Source organism: Podarcis cretensis (genome assembly GCF_951804945.1).
Source record: "Podarcis cretensis genome assembly, chromosome: 4".
NCBI lineage: Eukaryota > Metazoa > Chordata > Lepidosauria > Squamata > Lacertidae > Podarcis > Podarcis cretensis.
This window is the reverse complement of record NC_137173.1, coordinates 53448546-53467364: the sequence shown is the minus strand read 5'-3', so window position 1 is coordinate 53467364 and position 18819 is coordinate 53448546. Positions and strand designations below refer to the sequence as shown.

Here is an 18819-nt window from a genome sequence, read left to right as displayed (position 1 = left end):
CCAAAAATGAAGGGGAAATCTGGGTGCGTCCTATGGGGCGAATGCAGGCTTTCGCTGAAGCTTAGAGAGCGAGAGGGGTCGGTGCGCACCGACCCCTCTCGCTCTCCAGGCTTCAGGAAGACATCTGCAGCCTAGGCAGCCCTGCGGGAGTTCCCGCAGGGCTGTCTAGGCTGCGGATAGTAGTTTGCTTCCCAGAGCGCCGGGCGCGCTGAAAGCAGAGCGCCCGGCGCTTCGGGAACACATCCGCAGCCTAGGCAGCCCTGCAGGGACCTCCCGCAGGGCTCCCCACGCTGTGGATAGCAGCCTGCCGCCCGGCGCGCGGGGCACCCTGAAGCAGAGCGCCCCTTGCGCCGGGCAGACATTGGCCAGCCCCACAAGCTCGGGGGACAGCAGGGAGGCGCAGCGCCGCCATCCCACTGTTCCTCGACCTGGTTCGGTTTCCCCGACCTGCTTTTGGGGGGAAATAAAGGGGAAAAATGTTTCCTTTATTTCCCCCCCCAAAAAACTAGGTGCGTCCTATGGGACGGAGCGTCCTATGGGACGAAAAATACGGTAAAAAGTTTTTAAAGTTTGCTTATGCAGTTTTCTGGTTTGGTGCAAACCTGAGGGTTCAAAAGGATCCTCCATTCAGCGGCACATTTGAAATAGTTAGAAGCATGTTGGAAAAGAAATGAAAGCTTTGAAGAAGTACTGGTAGTGGGCATGGAAATGGTAGTTTATCGGATTATCTCCATATTGGGTAAACCCAAATTTACAGGGGGAAGGCATTGTGATGGCTGGTGCTTGAGGGTAATGTTATGTGGACTGTGCAAATTAAATGGGAACACAAACACTCATTTAAAGGCTTATCTACATTGGAGTTTACTGCGTATCTATGGTAATGGCTATATTGGCCCTCTTCTTTAGGTTTAAAGTTAGTTTGCTTGAGGCATCTGGTTAAAGACACCTCTGTAAAATCACACCTATGATTAGGGTCTAAGGCTGTAAGCTACTCCTACTTACCTGAGAGTAAGCCCCATTTAATTCAATATAATCAGGTACGGCTAGGATTTGGAAGTAATTGCTGCAATTGATAGTGATCCATAGATTGGGAGTTTATTTATTATAACTTGCTGGGGGGCTAATAATATTATCAAATTTGGTTTAGCCCTATTGTCACAAAATTGTGATTGCTGTCTATTATAAAAATTCAAGTTAAATAATACACACACCACATTTGTAAAAAGGGTATAATACTGCATCGTGTTGACAATTTGTACAAAGAGCATAATGTCATAGAAACTGCACTATAACCTAAACTTTGTCTTAAACGCTACTGGAGTCTCACAACTGATCAATGATATGCCTTATTCAACAAACACAAATGAATTAATTCTCCCTATTGTCTCCATCTGGTCAAATAAATCTTTGTCCCCAGGGTGCCCCTAAACCCCAGGGACCTTCTCCTGAATGACAGAGGTGGAACATATCTACAGTTGCTCAATGGCATCTGTTAGGTGCCTTTAACATCTGCTTCTCTTCTGTTTGAACCTGTGGCGTGACCCATCTAATATGTGCTGGGCACTGTATAAAAATACAGCCAGTCGTTGCCCAGTGATTCACAATTTATTTACTTAAAACAGTATACATCACCTTTATTTCACATATTGATTTGAAGAGGATTTGATAGGAAACATTTTCTCTTTGAATGTTCTAGCATACTTCTATTTCAAGCCAACCTGCAAAGTATATCACAAATATACTAGTAGTTGTGTCATTGATTTATTTAGCAACCTTATTGCATTCCCACACTATAATAGAGTATCTACAGGTGACCAAAGCAACTATCTAGTCTACAAAAGTGTGACTTGACTGTATTGTTTGTTATGTTTTGTCTAGAGGATACAGTTCACATGGGCATGTTCACATGTCAAATAAGTGGGTATAGGCTTCAGCCCTCAAAAGAATCTCCTTGGTATCATGAAAAACAATAACATAAGGAAATATGAAATAACATTTCCTATGACATAGCACACAAATTTCAGTGCAATCCTATCCATCTCTACTCAGAAGTAAAAAAAAAACCCTCACTGAGTTTAATAGGACATAATCCCAGGTTTGTGTGCACAGTGGCGTAGCGTGGGTTATCAGCACCCGGGGCAAGGCAAGTAATTTGCACCCCCTAACCCATGAATTTGCGCCCCCTAACCCGTGGATTTGCGCCCCCTAACCCGTGTATTTCCCTAACCCCCAGATGTTGCGCCCGGTGCGGCCGGCCCCCCCTGCACCCCCCACGCTACGCCACTGTGTGTGCATAAGACTGAAGCTTTAGTTACTTCTGTCTACTTTTACTGTACAACACAGCATGTCTGGTATTTCTTGTAATTTAATTATATACTCATACTAGCATACATAGTAAACTACAGTTATTGCATCACAAGGAGCTCTGTGTGGCACCTTTGGAACCAATATGTAAAGGAGATTTTGAGAGAAATTCTGCCACCTTGTGGAACCCCAAGCCAGCTGGCATTAATATCTCACAAGTATCACTCACATACTCTTTCCCCTCTTTTTTCATAGGCTTCCTTCCATTTCTGCTTTTCTCTCAAAATCTCCTTCATGGCTCGGTTCCCAACTTGTAGCTCAGAACTCCATGTGATATGATTGTAACTTACGCTTCATTTATGATAGTAAGACTGTATGCTTGTCTCATTACACTACTTTGAGGTTTTCCATCCCTGCACACCTCAGAATGACTGGCCTAAGCCATTTTATATTGTGACAGTCATTTTAACTATGTAACCAACCCCACATTCTATTCATTCCTTTATTAAAAATGTTGAAAAGGTGGTGAGAGTCTGCTTGTCTGCCTGCCTTCTCCTGAACAAATCTGCTGGTGTGGCGTAAAGAGACATTATTAGAAAACTGAGAGGGGAAGGTAATCTTTTTCTAACTGAGAAATTAGTGTTGTCCATAATACATTATTATATTTGATTTGATTTTTCTAAAGTATTTTCAATTGAAGGATACCAGTGAAGAAACCATTCCTGGATTTGAGATGGATCAAGCCACTGTATGGATTAAGCAGTGATCGTATACAGTAAATGAAGATCTCTGTACCTAGAAAGGGATTAGAGAAAACTATAAATATTCCGTTTTCTTTTTCCTCTCTGCTCACTTTGCATATTTGGCAGCTTGTTCTGTACGGCCAGTATTAACTGGTTCTGCAGGATCATTCAATCATTTTCTTATTGTACATGGATTATTTCACACTAAATTGTTTTTCAAAGCATGGGAAAACTTCACAGTAAAACTACAAAAGAAACCCAACCTAGCAGTATGATGTATGCCAGGATGCCATGCCAAATGAAATCTAGAAACCATTATTTAAAGCATTTAAGTTCCGGACATTCTCTTCTTTTTAAAAGTCCTTAAGAAAAACAGATTAGCCTGTTCCTGCTCTACCCAGTAGCAAAATGTGCAGCATATGTATACTCAGAAGTAATGCATTTTATTTCTGTGGAACACATAGTAAGGGTGCATAGGATTTAACTTTTCTAGCCTGATATTTCCACCAAAATTGCTTTTGTGGGAATGGGCATTCCTCTTAAATATTGTAGCTTAATTGAGGCCTGTATAGAGCAACACTATTATCTGTGTGGTCTAAGGACATGTGGCAGAACTATCTTTAGAGAAGGTTGGATGAGAAATGACCTACAAACCTCATGTACACTGCCTGGAATCCCATGACGAACTAAATGAGGCATATAAATGCACTAAATAAATAAAAGAATAGCAGGATTCTCCATGTTAAGATGAAAAAGAATTGACTGCTTGATGTTAAACATGAACACAAATATAGCAATGTACAGTACTGGAAACCTGCTGGAATGGAGAAAAACGGAGGTGCAATTAGTCCCAGATAGACAGGGAAAAGCATATTTATTTTACCTATTAAGTACATTTATGTCCCCACCCTTCTTTCATGTCTATTGGGAGCCTCTTCGGACCACATTCCCTTTCAGTGGGCATTTTGGAAAGTAAAATCTCTTGTTCTCCCATGAAATGAATGGGAGCAGCTGTACAAAAGTAGGGCAAGTTTCATTCATTTTAGTTGGCCTTGCCCAAGAGAATGTTCCAGCGGATTGCACTCATGATCTTTTTATACCTTCTGGGAACTTCAGCCTTGATGATACCTTTGATATTATTAATTTTCAAGCTTCTGAAAGTTGAACAGCTTTTTCTTTATTGTTCCTGCCTATTGCTTGCTGTCTTGCATTTGTACTGTGCCATCTACTTCCTCTCCAGATATATTACGGATCTCTTCCCAATGTGTAAAATGTTTACTTCAGTAATAGCACATGCATATGAAAATGTGGTCCAGGGATTGTATGTATGTATGTATGTATGTAATTTTCAAATCTATTTCACTTAATCATAACAATACTGAGCCACTAGATGGCATATTTCCACCTATAACAAATGCAATTAATACACTTTTTCTTCTTTAACCTTCTCATCTTCTTATCCCTATAATGTAGTTAATTTACTATGGTTAATTTGGAGGCTTCCGAGTTTCCTGTACACTTAATCTGATAGGTAACATTGAGACTAGGTGGGATGAGACTCACAACTGAAATATAGCAGATAAGGGAATCTACAGACCAGTTGGGCTGATCTTGGTGAATTCTAAACAGGTTGGCCCAAGTGGGCAAAATTATAGAACAGATTTTTAAGTGATTTTCATCTGTGAGCATCTAGAAAAAAAGTTGTGATTTCTAGGATCCATCATGAGTTTATCAACAATGCATCATACTAGGCCAGCTGTATCTCTTTTTTGATAGCGATTAGTGCGGTAGATCACTTTGATTTCAGAAAAAAGGCATTTGACAAGGTATCCCATGATCTGCTTGTTGACAAGATGGTAAAATGTGGTATAAAAATACTTAGGTCGGTTCACAGATGGTTGAGCAACCATACCCAACAAAGACTCATTAATTGGTTCTGTATCAAACTGGAAGGAGATCTCAAGTGCCACAGAGTTTTCTATGTGATGTTCAAAACTTTCATGTTCTGCACTTTAATTTGGTTTCATGAGAAATAATACCAACTAATTCCTCAGCTCCCCCCCCCCCTTCAAGTAATTCCAGTTACATGAGGAGAGAGGGCAGGGGTAGGTATGCTCACTGGCGCCATCCCCTAGACTGTGGTCTTCATGGCCCTTCCCTTCAGCCCCCATTTGAGCTGAATGCCTGCATCTGACAGCCTATTCTGCTCAGACTGGCTCCTCATGCAATTTGGAACCCTAATCTCCACAGCATGAGTCCCACAAGTAAGGAAACAAACCTTGTGGGCATTATCCAACCAAGTAGTTCCTTAGCTGTGCAACAGAACTTCCCCTCCCTCTCCTCGTGCCCCTCCCCAAACTGTGTTCCTGGATTTCCCTCAACCCCCAGGGCAGGTTGGGGAGGGTGCAAGGGCTGCAAAGAAGGGGAAGGAAGAGGGAGAAGTTCCACTGCACAGACAGAAATCCTTCAACTAACTGAACTATTTTGTTGGATACTCTCCCATGTTCTGAAATAGCATTTATTATCCATGTGTACCTGTACGTGACGACAGAAATCATGGAAAGCAAGTAGTGTACCAAATTTCTTCCATCAAAATGTGTCCTACTGCTGGGGATTCTGAACACAATAACCAGCACATTTTCCATGCAAAAAGTTGCCTGGTCCAGGTACCAAAAAGTTGCTACTCTACACAGCAACTCAGTACCTATGGAGAGTTTACATATGCAACACAGTTAAAAACTGTTCACAAATTAAGTCTGAATATATACCCCCTCAGCTTCCACACCAAACACAGTGCCTCTTGATTGCTGTCACCTGTTCCAAACCTGTAACTATTAACTTAACCTGTAACCTGTAACTTAAATAAAATATTGGGGGCCCCCAGGAAAGCCCCAACCCGCATAATTGATCATGCACAACATTTGAATGGCAATGCCCATTAACATGGGGGGAGCCCAGCCCCATCAAATATTTTATTGTGGGGTCCAAAAACACCCAGCCCCCCAGCCCCTAGGAGTTGGCTCCTATGGTGTTAAGATAAAGAAGAACTCTCAGTGTCCTGTTCTTCTTTCACAGACATCTTACAGATTGTGGCTATTTTGTTTTACCACTGTACATATGCCTTCCTTTATGATTTCTGTCATTTCCGTGACAAAATCTTAAACTGCCAATCTGTGCAAGAGGGGCTAATAAAAGCAGGTATTTATTTTACTGAGTTATTAATGAAGTGGTGTAGGCCTCAAGCGTCTCTCCTGGTTGTCATGGTAGCTCAGGCTGCGAGCCTCCAGAAAACATAAAAGAACAGTAAGTGCAAGACCACACATTCCACCCTGTCTTGTTGATTAACCAGGCTGTCAAATGAAAGCAAAGCACCAGTACAGTCGCAGATAAAATCTGCAAAGTGAAGAGCAACACCGCCAAACTACTCAACAGACAAGAAGCGTAAGTACTCTTCTCTGTTGCTATACAAAATTGTGTGCTGCTGTTATAGAAAGAGCAGAGCGTAATTCCTAATGCCCAAGAAACAAGCCGCTTTCTACCACAGCAGCGTTCTCTGTCATTAAGCTTCATTCCTGAAAGTCTTTCTGAATCTCAAACTTCAGTACCATGTAGCTTTTCCTGTGAATAAGTTTGTAAACTCAGGACAGATACTTTTAATCTCAGAACACTACGTGTGCATGTTGTTATTATTTCTGAATTAACATTCTTTATATAAGCAATGAAGCTAATAAATGAAAAACAGTTCATTTGGTCTCAAACTTTTCAAGTTTATAGAGACTAGTTTTCTGAGCTGTGTTGAATGTACAGGGATAAGAGCAAAAATCAAATTACATTTTTATAGTTAAACCTGTCCTTAGGAAATTACCCGTATGTTTCAAGGATTTGTTTTATTTGTAAGAGGCTCCTGTGCTATTTAGTTAAAGCATAAAGCTACAAACCATGCAGCCCAAGTCAGTGAGGAAAAGAGTACTGTATTCAAGATTAACTTGATACAACTAATATGTGAAAGGGAGCATGTGAAAAGTGCTGTTGTTACTCCAGTGCCAGTAATGATCCTTGTGCTGTAATTCTAATACAGTGGTACCTCAGGTTACATACGCTTCAGGTTACAGACTCTGCTAACCCAGAAATAGTGCTTCAGGTTAAGAACTTTGCTTCAGGATGAGAACAGAAATCGTGCTCCGGCAGCGCGGCAGCAGCAGGAGGCCACATTAGCTAAAGTGGTGCTTCAGGTTAAGAACAGTTTCAGGTTAAGAACGGACCTCCGGAATGAATTAAGTACTTAACTTGAGGTACCACTGTACCTCAGATTTCAAACAGTTTTAAAGACCTGGATACACTCTCACTGTGCTCCTTCAACATGTAGGAAGTTCAAAAAAGAGTTGTCAGCTTGGCAAATTTAGTTTATCATTATTTCTTTTGGAGATAATATTTTCCCTTGCATGTTTGCTTTCATGTTTAAATTGCCTCCCGTTAAAATTTTGAATTCCTATCTTTGTCAGTCCCACTTTAGGAAAATGCTTTCTTCCAGTATCAGTAGAAACATTTAGTGGGAGTGACAGGCTGCTATGATACCACATGCTTGGGTAAAACAAACATTGGCAATGCAATCATTCCACTGGCATCTGCAAGTTTATCTAAAAGAAAACTAATTCCAGGAGCTAAAACCTGGGAGGCTTATTAAAAAAAAAATCTTTCTCTATAGCTTTTCTTGTTTTAAAGGCAATGATGTTGCTTAAAAATGTAAAACAGCAATACACATAGATTTAGGGCTAAACTACACATTATAATAAGCATGTGTTAAAAAGCATGCTTACAGCTAGACATTATTTGTTTAGAATAACCAGCTGTGGGATACCCTGATCCAGACTGGGACATGGTATGGGGAGAGGGGAGGTTTAACCCTCTCAGCTCTACTATGTTCCCCACCAGAAATCCCCCCCATGCTGTTATTTGTTCCTAAAGGTGTTATTTGCAGTCAATAGAATGTGGATAACTAAATGATGAACTAGAAGAGCTATTGTTTGCTCAGAAAATTTCACCAGGAAGGAACCATTTGCATCAATTATGTGTATACCTATGCAGGGAGATCTGGGGGAAGCATTTTTCAGAGAAGAAATTCCCCCATTGTGAATTCGGCAGTGAGAGTTACAACACTTACTTTCTGGATGCTTGTTAATATGATATCACAGGACCATTCCATCACAATCTGCCATAACTTTGTAAGCAACTTTCTCAATGGATTGGTTCAAAACATAAGACCCCACCATAGCCTTGGAATAAGCCTTGGGCTTGTAGGCTTCCTCATACTTAGCATCTTCCCCTCATGTCCATGCTTGTAGCAAACCATTGACCGTAATTACATCTGAGGCAAAAACAAAACAAAATTATGGCTTTGGTCTTGCCTTGCAAACCATGATTGTAAATCCAAGTTTGATCTTGGTTTGCACAGCAAGCACAAATCATTTTGCCAGGTTGGTTGCAACAACAAATGACGGTTTGCTGCAAACCAAGAATGGACATACTGAATCACAGAGTGCACAAGGAGAGGAGGGGGTGCACAAACTCATTCACATAGTACCCAACCATTGTTTGCCTTCGCATCCAAACTGAACCACTGTGTGTCAAATGAGACCCCAAAATGGTTTTGGATGCCAGGGATACTAAAAACAAACAAACATTTTCTCAGAAATAAAGCCCTTACAGATTTATGTTTTTGAACAGGATGTTCATTGGCCTGGTGGAATTAACAATGAGACAAAACATCTGCACAAACTCATCTTGAAGGCTTTTGCAGTCATGACAGCAAAACAGGTCCTAGAATTTATTTACAGAAAACTAGTGGTTGGGTTTTCCCTTCTAATTTTTTTTAAGGATCAGGGGACTACTATCTAGTACTACTGGAATGTTATTTATAACAAGCTCCCAATTTAATTCCATCTTATCTAGGCAGTTTCATGCTTCACCACAGAACCAACCACAAGGCCTAAATAATGTACAGTATATTAAACTTGGGAAAGTACTGTTTTAAGACTTCTACTAAACTGCTCTTTGAAAGCAGATTACTTTTTATTTCATCTACAAGGTTTTAGTATTTTGACCCTTTTTTTAGTTTGTTTCCTTCCCCTCCCCTCTACTTATTATTTATAAACTTATTATTGTTGCTCATTTCTGTTTGTAAAATAATATGGGTAATATTCAGTGCTAGTCATACACAGTGTTTACATAGAACTAGCTGTTGGATTGTAAACTGAAATAAATGGAGAAGTAACTAATATTTTTAATGTGTCTACTCTGAGTATGACAAATGTTGGCTATTACCTTAAATCTGGCTTTTTATAATTGTGTTGTTTACACAACACAAATTTGCCCCAATATATAAGGCCAGGTCAGGCATGCATAGAGAAGCATAGAATCATATACTTGTAGAGTTGGAAGGGACTCTGAGGATCATCTAGTCCAACCACCTGCAATGCAGGAATATGCAGCTGTCCCATAAGGAAATCATCTGGTTCTGGGAAGCGGGTGGAGGGAAGTTAATCGCAGCAGAAAGGGAAGATACCCATGACTCTTCACCAGCTTGACTCATTTTTGCCTCTTGGCCTCCTCCTCAGCTTCAGCTTCTGCCTCTGATTCTGGACTTTTCTGCCACAGACTCTCCCAGCTCACTAAGACCTGTCACCTCTTCAACTTCCGATAACCTCCTCCCAGAAGTCTCCCTCTTTTCTCTCTGATCATTCATCATTGTGCTGCCCCCTTCCATCTCTGAGCTTTCTTCCCTTGATGATTCCCCAGCTGGTTCCTACCACCATTCCTCTGCATCCAACCAGTCCAAGGGGTTGTTGAAGGAAAAATATTATCCAAACATGTAAATAGTGACAGTTTTTATACCCCCTGGTTTTCAAATAGGATCTAAACACCTGAAGCAAGAAATGGAGGTAAAAGAGATCAATATAACTGCAAATGAAGATACATGCCAATAAAAGCCTCAATGTAGGACCAGCATGGATAGTTGGCTTGGGTGAATATCTGATGTTTCCTCCCTTTATGGTTTTGATTTATGGCCTGCTACTAAAATGAGGCTGCATTTTAAGCCGTATTTTAATTAACTGTTTGTTTGTTTGTTTGTTGTTGTTGTTGTTTCTATTACGTTTTATTGTAATTCATATTTGGTGTTAGCCACCCTGAGCCTGGCTGGGGAGGGCGTATAAATAAAATTATTATTATTATTATTATTATTATTATTATTATTATTATTATTAAATGTGTATCCGTGAATGAATGTCAGAATAACAAGCCTTGTTATTACTAGTCAAACAAAATCCTGACCTATCAGAAATTTGGTTATGAGCGCTGATGTGAGAATATTTTGATAGTGCTTCAGATCTTTTGAATATTTACCCAAAAAAGATGCTATTGCTGTTTTTCTGGTGTTGTGGATGCTTTAGCATTGTTGTATAAGAAAGGCAGTTCTTCAAAGGTACATAGGTTATAGATAATGAGCAATTTCTGTTAAAAACTATTCTTCTTAAATGGCAAGTAGCTGGTTTTTATATGTCTGAGTTCCAGCAAGTATTCTCTATTCCCCATTCTAATAGCCGTTCAAAAGATGCATTAAAGAACAGGAGCCGGTGATTGATCGTAACAGACTTGTCATTGTAGTCAAACAGATTTTCCACTCTCATAAAGAGCAGCTTGCCAACGCTACAGGGAAACTATTTTTCAAAATGCCGAATGATGCAAGCAGTAAAGTAGTTTGAGTAGGAGTCTTGAAACACGCACGACCATGTAGGTAACCCTTGGATCAAATATCAGTGCAGTGTGGGTGGTAAAAATTATCAGAGGAAGAGTATGTGGCTCAGGGTGGTACTTGCTGAAGCACAGAGAAACTTCAGGACTCACTGACACTAGTTTGTGTTGCAGAAAGAGCCAGAAAAGGTGAGAAAACATTTCCAAAAGTAACTCTTCTTGCAACTTCAAGATATAAGAGTACTGCTTGTATGGAAGAACTCTGCTCAAGCATAGCGAGTCAAGTCAAATGTGAAGTGGTGCTGGTTTTGGAGGCATGATATGAACAAAGCAAAGCTAAGGTAAGTAAATAGATATAAGAAAGTTGTTTCTCAAATATAGTATTTTTACTGATGTTATTATTCATAACAGCGGATTATGATACTCAAATACATGGGCTGCTTCAGGTGGTATTGCAAAGGTACCAACCCTGGATAGAATAAACCAGAAACAGTAGCCACATTCACTCCCCTTTTTCTTAATACCATCCCTCACACAATGAAGGATCACCTTTACTCCAACCAGAGAGGATACACACAAACTCAGAAACAAGTGGCAGCCATAGAGGCCTCTGCTGCCACACTTTAAGAAAATCTAGGGACAAGTTGCATGCCTCCTTTTGCCTGCCCAATTGGGCTAGCCATAGCATTAGGCAGAATGAGACTGCTGCCTTAGGTGGCAGATTTGGGGCATCATTCTAAAAGCCATGAATGGTCAATAAGTTAATCCATTTTATTTTCACTGTAGAGGGAGTGTCATTTGAATTTTCTGCTTCAGCAGGTTCCAAAATATATTGCCTTTTTGCCGATTGGTAGATGGAACAATTAAGTGTAGTGAGAGCTAAAACCCCACAAACTTTGTTATGGAAATATAACCCCCCCACTCCAATAATCCCTACAAGTGATGCCTATCTGCTCCTTCATTAAAAATTACTGTAGTGCAGTTCATGCTGCACTTGTTAAAACATTTTCTAGGACTGCTGTGTTGCAGCATGTTACTTGGCAAATAGATAAACAAGTTCAGAGCTAAACAAAGTGCAAGCGAAATATTAGTCTATATATAGCACAATAGTGGTACTGTAGATGTTTTGATTTAGTTGACTTACCCGAGCCTAGAAACCAAGCTAAAAAATGAGAAAACGCTGTCAGGAAACTGTTGTAATTGGATCTGCTTGTTAATACATGATTGGGCTCATAGACATTTGTGACCAGATTTATTATTGAGGTAACTCAATTAACCTCAAAAGTGTTGCAGGTGAGATGAATTTGACCTTTGTTTAGTATTAACTGCATTTTATTGGCATCTCTGGTACGTTGTTGAAGAGATATCCACAAAGAGTCTGAACTAAATATTGGGTTTTAAAAGGTAGAAAACACCATTCTCACTTATTCGGATGGGGGAATATATGAGAGTAGAGTGGGGACAGCTTTAGGACATCTGATCCTATTCTGACTTTGAAAGAATATTTCCTTCTTACAAGGCAACGCAGGATAAATGGCTATGATGTCTTCTGAATATCATACCCTGATCATCATGAGGAACAGAATATTCTGTGCTGCAGAAGATTTGAAATGTATGCTGGAGTACTACCTTGAAACATAGCTGATGGTGGCTACTAGTTCCCTATATACAGAACTGCATGAATAGACTTAATAAGGAAGTAAAATTCGTATGTCCCTGCACCCTGATATATGTTTTGGGCTACCCTATTTCATACATCCCCATGTCTGGAAGACTGCCTGCCCTTTGAGAAGTCATGTGAATGGATGCACAGTGTCTCTGAAAGCTGAGCATGTTCTAGAAGCAGCAAAAGCACAACATAAGATGCCTGGACCTCAGAATATGGATCAACAAAATTGTAATTCAACCCTGGAAGTAACCCCTTCTAGCACAAAAGCTCATGGAAAATAGAGCAAAGCAGCTACAACTTTCTCCAGCCTAAAGAGGTTTACTTGTTAGATCTCTTTCCTTGCCTTTACCATGAGGTCCCAGGAGGATTACAAATTGAAAATACAGTATTAAAAACTTGCTACTATATTACACACTGCTCTATGGGAGACCACACCTGGGCAACTGCCCAAGGACTGTACTTTTTTCTGCAATGAAGGCTTGCCAAACAGTTTACACCTCCAAGCAGAAATAGAGCGAGCAGGAAAATGTCACATTGTCATCATTCTGATTCCTAAGCAGAGAACATCAGTTCAACTATAACACTGAGCATACTGTGCTGTCATCTGGCTCTGGATTGTAATATAGTGCAGATCCTCTGAATTATTGGATTTTATTTTGTTCTCGTATTTTAGTTTTATTATGGTGTATGATGAAGCCAATAAAACTTACTTAACTTGTTGAAAATCTGAATCAGCTGCATGTTGTCCTGATTGATGCCTGTGCACAGCTATTCTTGAATAAAGGAAGTGCTCAGAAGACCAAGAGGAAAGCTCCAGTCTGTATTCTATGGAAGTTAATGCAAAACTGATTCAAGGTACATCTCATCTTTGGTTATTGCATTAAGGACCGCAAAAGAATTAAAACTGAAGTCTATGAAGTAAGGACCGGTAAAGTTCAGCATTAAAATATGATTGTTTCTTATCAAAGTTTCAATATGCAGTGTACTTCATAATCCATCTCATTTGTCTTTGCAATGACCCTATGAATTATATCATCATTATTCTCAGTTTTACAGCTGGCGACAGCAACGTACCAAGACAACCCAAATTCCTACAGAAGCAGGAATTTCAGCCTGGGACAAATCTCTACTTCTTCTGCAAAGAGGGTTTCATGGTCTCCAAAAGTAATTACTGCCCTCAACTCTCAGTAATTTGGGCCTACTTAGATTGATGGAAACCAGCCATAAATAGACAAGGTAGGGAAATTGTGGGTGCGTACTGTATGGTAATAATCATCTTACTTTTATTCTCTGTAGGTTGCAGTCATCATATCTGCTGATTTAATGAAGTGAGGTTCTTGTGGCTAAGAACACTGTAATAATGATGGCAGTATTAGCCCATGGACACCATCTCTTTTTGGTTGGCTTCTTAGGCTTCTGTCTGGATAGTTTTGTACAAGGCCAAAAGAATAATACTCTTATTTTCACCAAGGAAAGCACGATTCGTAACTGCACATGTCCTGATGATATTAGTGACAATGATTGCGATTACAGTCTGGCAAATCTGATCTGCAATTGCAAGACTGTTTTGCCCTATACAATAGACAAAAGCTACTACAATAATCTGACAATTTGGTTCACGGAAACATCCATGTTGAGAATGCTGTTGAACTTTACAGCTGTGTATGACCTGAAGCTCTCACTATGTGGCACGATTCCGCTGTCAGCAAAATATCTGACCATTTGGGGACTGCGAAGACTACAGATAAAAAGTGAGATCAATGGCCAGATACGAGAACAAAGCTTAACTATCTACAGCAGCCACGACAATGAAGCACAAGGCAAATTAAAGATGCCATGCAGAGACAGAAACATGATCACATACATTGCTGTTTTAGACACCTCTCTCTTCAATGGCTACTCTCCACTAAAATCATACAGCGTGGAAAACATCTCCAACATTACAGACCACTTTCCACATCTGCCATATTTGGACACGTTCTTCACCACAAATAACAAAAGCTGTATTATAACATTCATATACTGACACAATCTTGTAGAAACAGAGCTCCTGGCATTCCTTTAGAAAATGGAATCCCCAAGGCAGGCACTCACTTTGGGGCAACCATGCCAATGATGGGAGGGGCCATGCCAGCCATGCAAAAACAATCAGGGTATGAAGTAGGGCCAGTGAAGGGCATGGCCTGAGAAGAGCTTTGAGGGCTAGAAATTGGCTCTCCATTCCCCACCTTTGCTTCAAACCACACACACAAATACAAATGTAGAATGAAACCGAATTAGCACTGACTCTATATTTTCTATTTGATTAAACAATGGGGGAGTTCATTTTCATTCAGAGCTCCTCTGTTAGCTGTCTACAAGCTGCTATGTTCAAAACATAGGCTAACTGACTACTTGACTCTTTGGTCCTATCTCAAACACAAAATTGTTTGCAGAGCTCAACAGATTCAACACTAACTCCCAATCATTATTCACCATGAAGTATGCCCTTAAAGTATGCTGTGCTTAAAGTGCCCAAGCATTACTCTGAACTGGGTCCATAGGATCAGGTATCCTAGGATATTGCTTGGCAAATATGGATTGATTTTACCAATATTTTAAATTGGAAAATAATGCCATAACATATAATTAAAAGCAGCTACATTAAAACAAGCACCTAACCAACTTGTAGATGTCCAGTGACAGAGAAAAAAATATGTCAAGAGTTATAAGGGTAGTTGGAATAATTCAGGAAGTTGTGATGAGTTTGCTTGACTAATCTTCTTTCAGTTGAAAGAAATAACTGGTACAAATCCTGAAAACAGGAGGCTTCAAAATATAACTCATGCAGTAGTTGGATTATTCATACATCCTGAAATGCATAATTAAATTCCACTATGATAAAAATATAATAAACCAGCGTCCTGGTTGGGAAAAAAATTGATGGGACAAAGTAGCTGTCCATGCTACAGACCCATCAAATATGAGCGAGAGATCTAACCATGTATAGGACTCAGCTCTTAAATTGAACACTAATTCAGATTGAGGAAAATATTTTAAATGTCCAAAACCCATGAAGCAGTGCCAAAAAAACCACTTCCAAGATTTGAAGTGTTAAGTACCGACAGCCTTAAATATGGATAAGTACCAGCTCTTTACGGCGCTTGTTCTTCTGTGAAGTTCCATCCCATGATGCTCTATTATATTAGTAAACATTTATAAGAGTGCCTAAAATGTACTGTGCACTGTTCAAATGTTAAAAAGCAAGACTGTAATCCTGCAGCCAAACACGGTCTAACACAAAAGGGGAAGGGATCAGGAAGGAAGCTGAAAACATGCAAACTCAGGTTCTAATTTTTAAACTTAACATACTTGTTCTTAAGAGTGACCAGCTGAAATGGCAAACGTTCAGGGAGAGAAGGAAGCAGCCAAATAACAGCTGTTTGAATGCTTAAACATGGAAGTTCAGGCAAAAGAAATACTTCTTATGCCAGCCATGATCTCACTGGCAGCTGATGCCACTGGCATGGGAAATAACCATGCAACTGGCCCTTCCATCACGAAGTTATGCAAGTGTTCTTAGGGTGATCAGTTGGAATGACAACTGTTCAGGGGAGGGAAGAACCAAATGGTAGTTGTAGTAGTGTTTAGACATTGGCCCAGGAAATGACCATGTTATTGACTCCTTCCCTTTAAATATTACTGAAGCAGTAGGCAATGGAGCCATGAAGTAGGAATCATACGCATCTGTAAGGTCAAGAACTGCCTTGGACGATGATTTACCGGTAGGTACTTCATGACTTGATCTCCAGGAATTAAGTTTTATTCTGTAATTTTATAGTACAAAATCTAAATATGTGTAAATTAAAATAAGCAAATTAATGGCTTCATTCCAGGTAATTACATTACCCCTCAGTGTACTTCTCGGCACTACACAAGTGGTTAGCACAAAGCTCTCCAGATAATTGGCTCCTCTACTTCCTATAGTGTTTCTGCAGTGCTGGATTCTTATGCTTTAAAACCTCTTTATATATATTACATATTTAATATACACATTTAAATGTTTTATATGCACACATTAAAATGCAGTGATTGTGGACATCAACTGTATACTCAGTGTTGTGTGCCTCATACAGGTAAATGCACCTGTAGCTGGGGTTTTCAACTGTATGAGCAGATTAAAACATGTTTTGTTACTGTATAGCACAAAGTGATCCTCAGAGAGAATAAATCAAAAGAACATTCTGAGCTTATTACTATGCCTTGTTGACCAGATAAAAAACAATGCAGATGAACACAATGTCAAAGAAAACAATCAGCAACTTTTGGAAATAATATATGTAACTTGAATGTCAAATGACTTTCTTATACAGTACAATATTCACGATCATATTATTTAACTGTGATGTGGATTTCTCCTTGTAACACCATAGCTCTTGGCTCTATGACTACCTGATAATAATTACTTATGAGTTATGTTGTTTGAGATGCAGTTTGTATTTGGAATACTAAGCTCAGTAAACAGTGTGAACAATAATGTATCCAGTTTTACCAGATGAAAATGTTACCATGTACATCAAGTTTTAACTAAGCACAACTATTTTCTTTGCAGTTTTTACTAATGCCAACTAGCAAGTGATTTTGCTTGAACTACGTGATTATGCTGAATAAAAGACGGTTTTGAAGTATTTTATATTATTTTCTAGTACGCTGTATTTTGAAGCTTCTGTGCAGCTTGCAAATGTGTGTGCAATGAAATATTAAAACATATGCCTCTGGGGTACTTTCAATGCAACTAACTGACTTCTTGCAGGAGTCCTAATTCAGTGCACATTCCTCCTTTAGCCACTTCAGCAACAACTGTGGGTGGCAGAGGTCCTGTTTCTTCTTACATATAGCCACCTTATGTTGTAAATGCCTCCTATAGGCTAGGTCCCCCCCCCTCTCTCTCTCTCACTCACACACACACACACCACCCCCAATACACTATACTCTATATTGATCAGTAAACTAACACATTATGGGGACAATTGTAACTCCCTCCCACTCTGCCATAATGGCTTTGTGGAGCAGCAGAAACACTGTTGTAGCTACAGCAAGGCTGTTTTGGCCAACACTGGCACGCGACAGCCATGAGACTGGCTCAGGATCCAATGGCTCATGGGTCAGCTCAGCCTTGTCCCTTCCCTTGCAAAGTCGCATTTTCGGATTTTCCTCTCAGATAAGCCAGGAGAGCTGGTTGGAGGGGCAACTCCACCTAATCCAAACCCACCCACCTCAACACAGTGTAAGAGGGGTTTGGATTGTACCGCCAGTGAATACACCAACTCCCATGTAAAAAGTACTGGCATTTAATTCATATCAAAATGTGAGAAAAATGTAGAGACATGTTCACAGAAGCACTAAGCAGTTAGTCTACATTAGATTTTGACTGAATTTCATTAAATATTATTTCTCAGTGAGACAAAAGATATTTCCAAGAACAAATTGTGCACATCTATAGCCTTGAAGGAAAGGTTCGGCACAATTCCAAATTCTGATACAAATATTAATATTTTGATATTGTTACTATGTACAGTAGATGAAGCCCTAGTATAATCAGATGAAAGTAGTGAATATCTTCTGCTGGAGTCTGCTGCCCCCTAGTAACAGAAATATATTGAACTAACAAAAAAGTATTGAACTACAATTGTGAGCAAGACAGTAGCAATGACAAAATTGTACTGTAATATGAATCCAGAAACTGGGATCAGTTTTGTTATAGCTAGTTCTGTACAGCTGTACCCTCCAAAAAAGCTGATCCCAGTTTCCATATTTCTTTACCATGGATGGCCTTAGGGCAAAGTTACCAATGACCACATTTTAAATCATGAACCTCACAATTGCAATGCAGTAACATTTCAGCTGAAATATAAAAGGACAGGAAGTTCACACTAAATAATCTGGAGAAAAGAAGCCATAGCAGAGAACTGAGATATTTGACAAGGTAAACAATACTGCAACATACCTGTGAACAACACACTCTGGCCAACTTAAAAAACAATGCATTTGGGCAAAACCTTTTCTGAAAATGGCTCATCTCAGAAACTACACATTCAATATTTTAATGTAGCTGGGATTGAGCACTACTGTGTTCAACCGAACCCCTCAACACAGCGAAATGAGCACTGATTGGTCAGTGGGAAGGAATGCTGACTGACTGTTGAGGAGATGGAAGGAAACCCCAAGCGTGTGAGGAATGGAGTGTCTGCAACCGTGAACAGAAACACTGCAATACGGAGCCCCGTTCGCATCCCGAACAGAACGTAAGACGCGACAGCACGTCTGCGCGTGTGCGGGTCGTGTTTCGCCGCTTCCGCGCATGCGTATGACAGC

The 18819-nt window shown here is 39.9% G+C and overlaps 1 protein-coding gene across 6 annotated transcripts; it reads left to right on the top strand.

The window, feature by feature from the left end:
• The first annotated feature begins 6325 nt into the window (after window positions 1-6325).
• On the top strand, window positions 6326-17142 carry EPCIP (exosomal polycystin 1 interacting protein). 6 transcript variants are annotated; one of them, XM_079972097.1, is made up of 6 exons: window positions 6326-6488; window positions 9957-10068; window positions 10971-11137; window positions 12316-13383; window positions 13514-13629; window positions 13762-17142. In XM_079972097.1, exon 6 carries the CDS (start codon window positions 13826-13828, stop codon window positions 14489-14491), a length of 666 nt encoding a protein of 221 aa, XP_079828223.1. In that variant the 5' UTR covers window positions 6326-6488; window positions 9957-10068; window positions 10971-11137; window positions 12316-13383; window positions 13514-13629; window positions 13762-13825; the 3' UTR covers window positions 14492-17142. The 6 variants fall into 6 exon arrangements, with proteins under 6 accessions (XP_079828223.1, XP_079828224.1, XP_079828222.1 ...); XM_079972098.1 differs by lacking the exon at window positions 13514-13629; XM_079972096.1 differs by lacking the exons at window positions 12316-13383; window positions 13514-13629 and having other exon boundaries at window positions 6327-6488.
• The last annotated feature ends 1677 nt before the right edge of the window (window positions 17143-18819 follow it).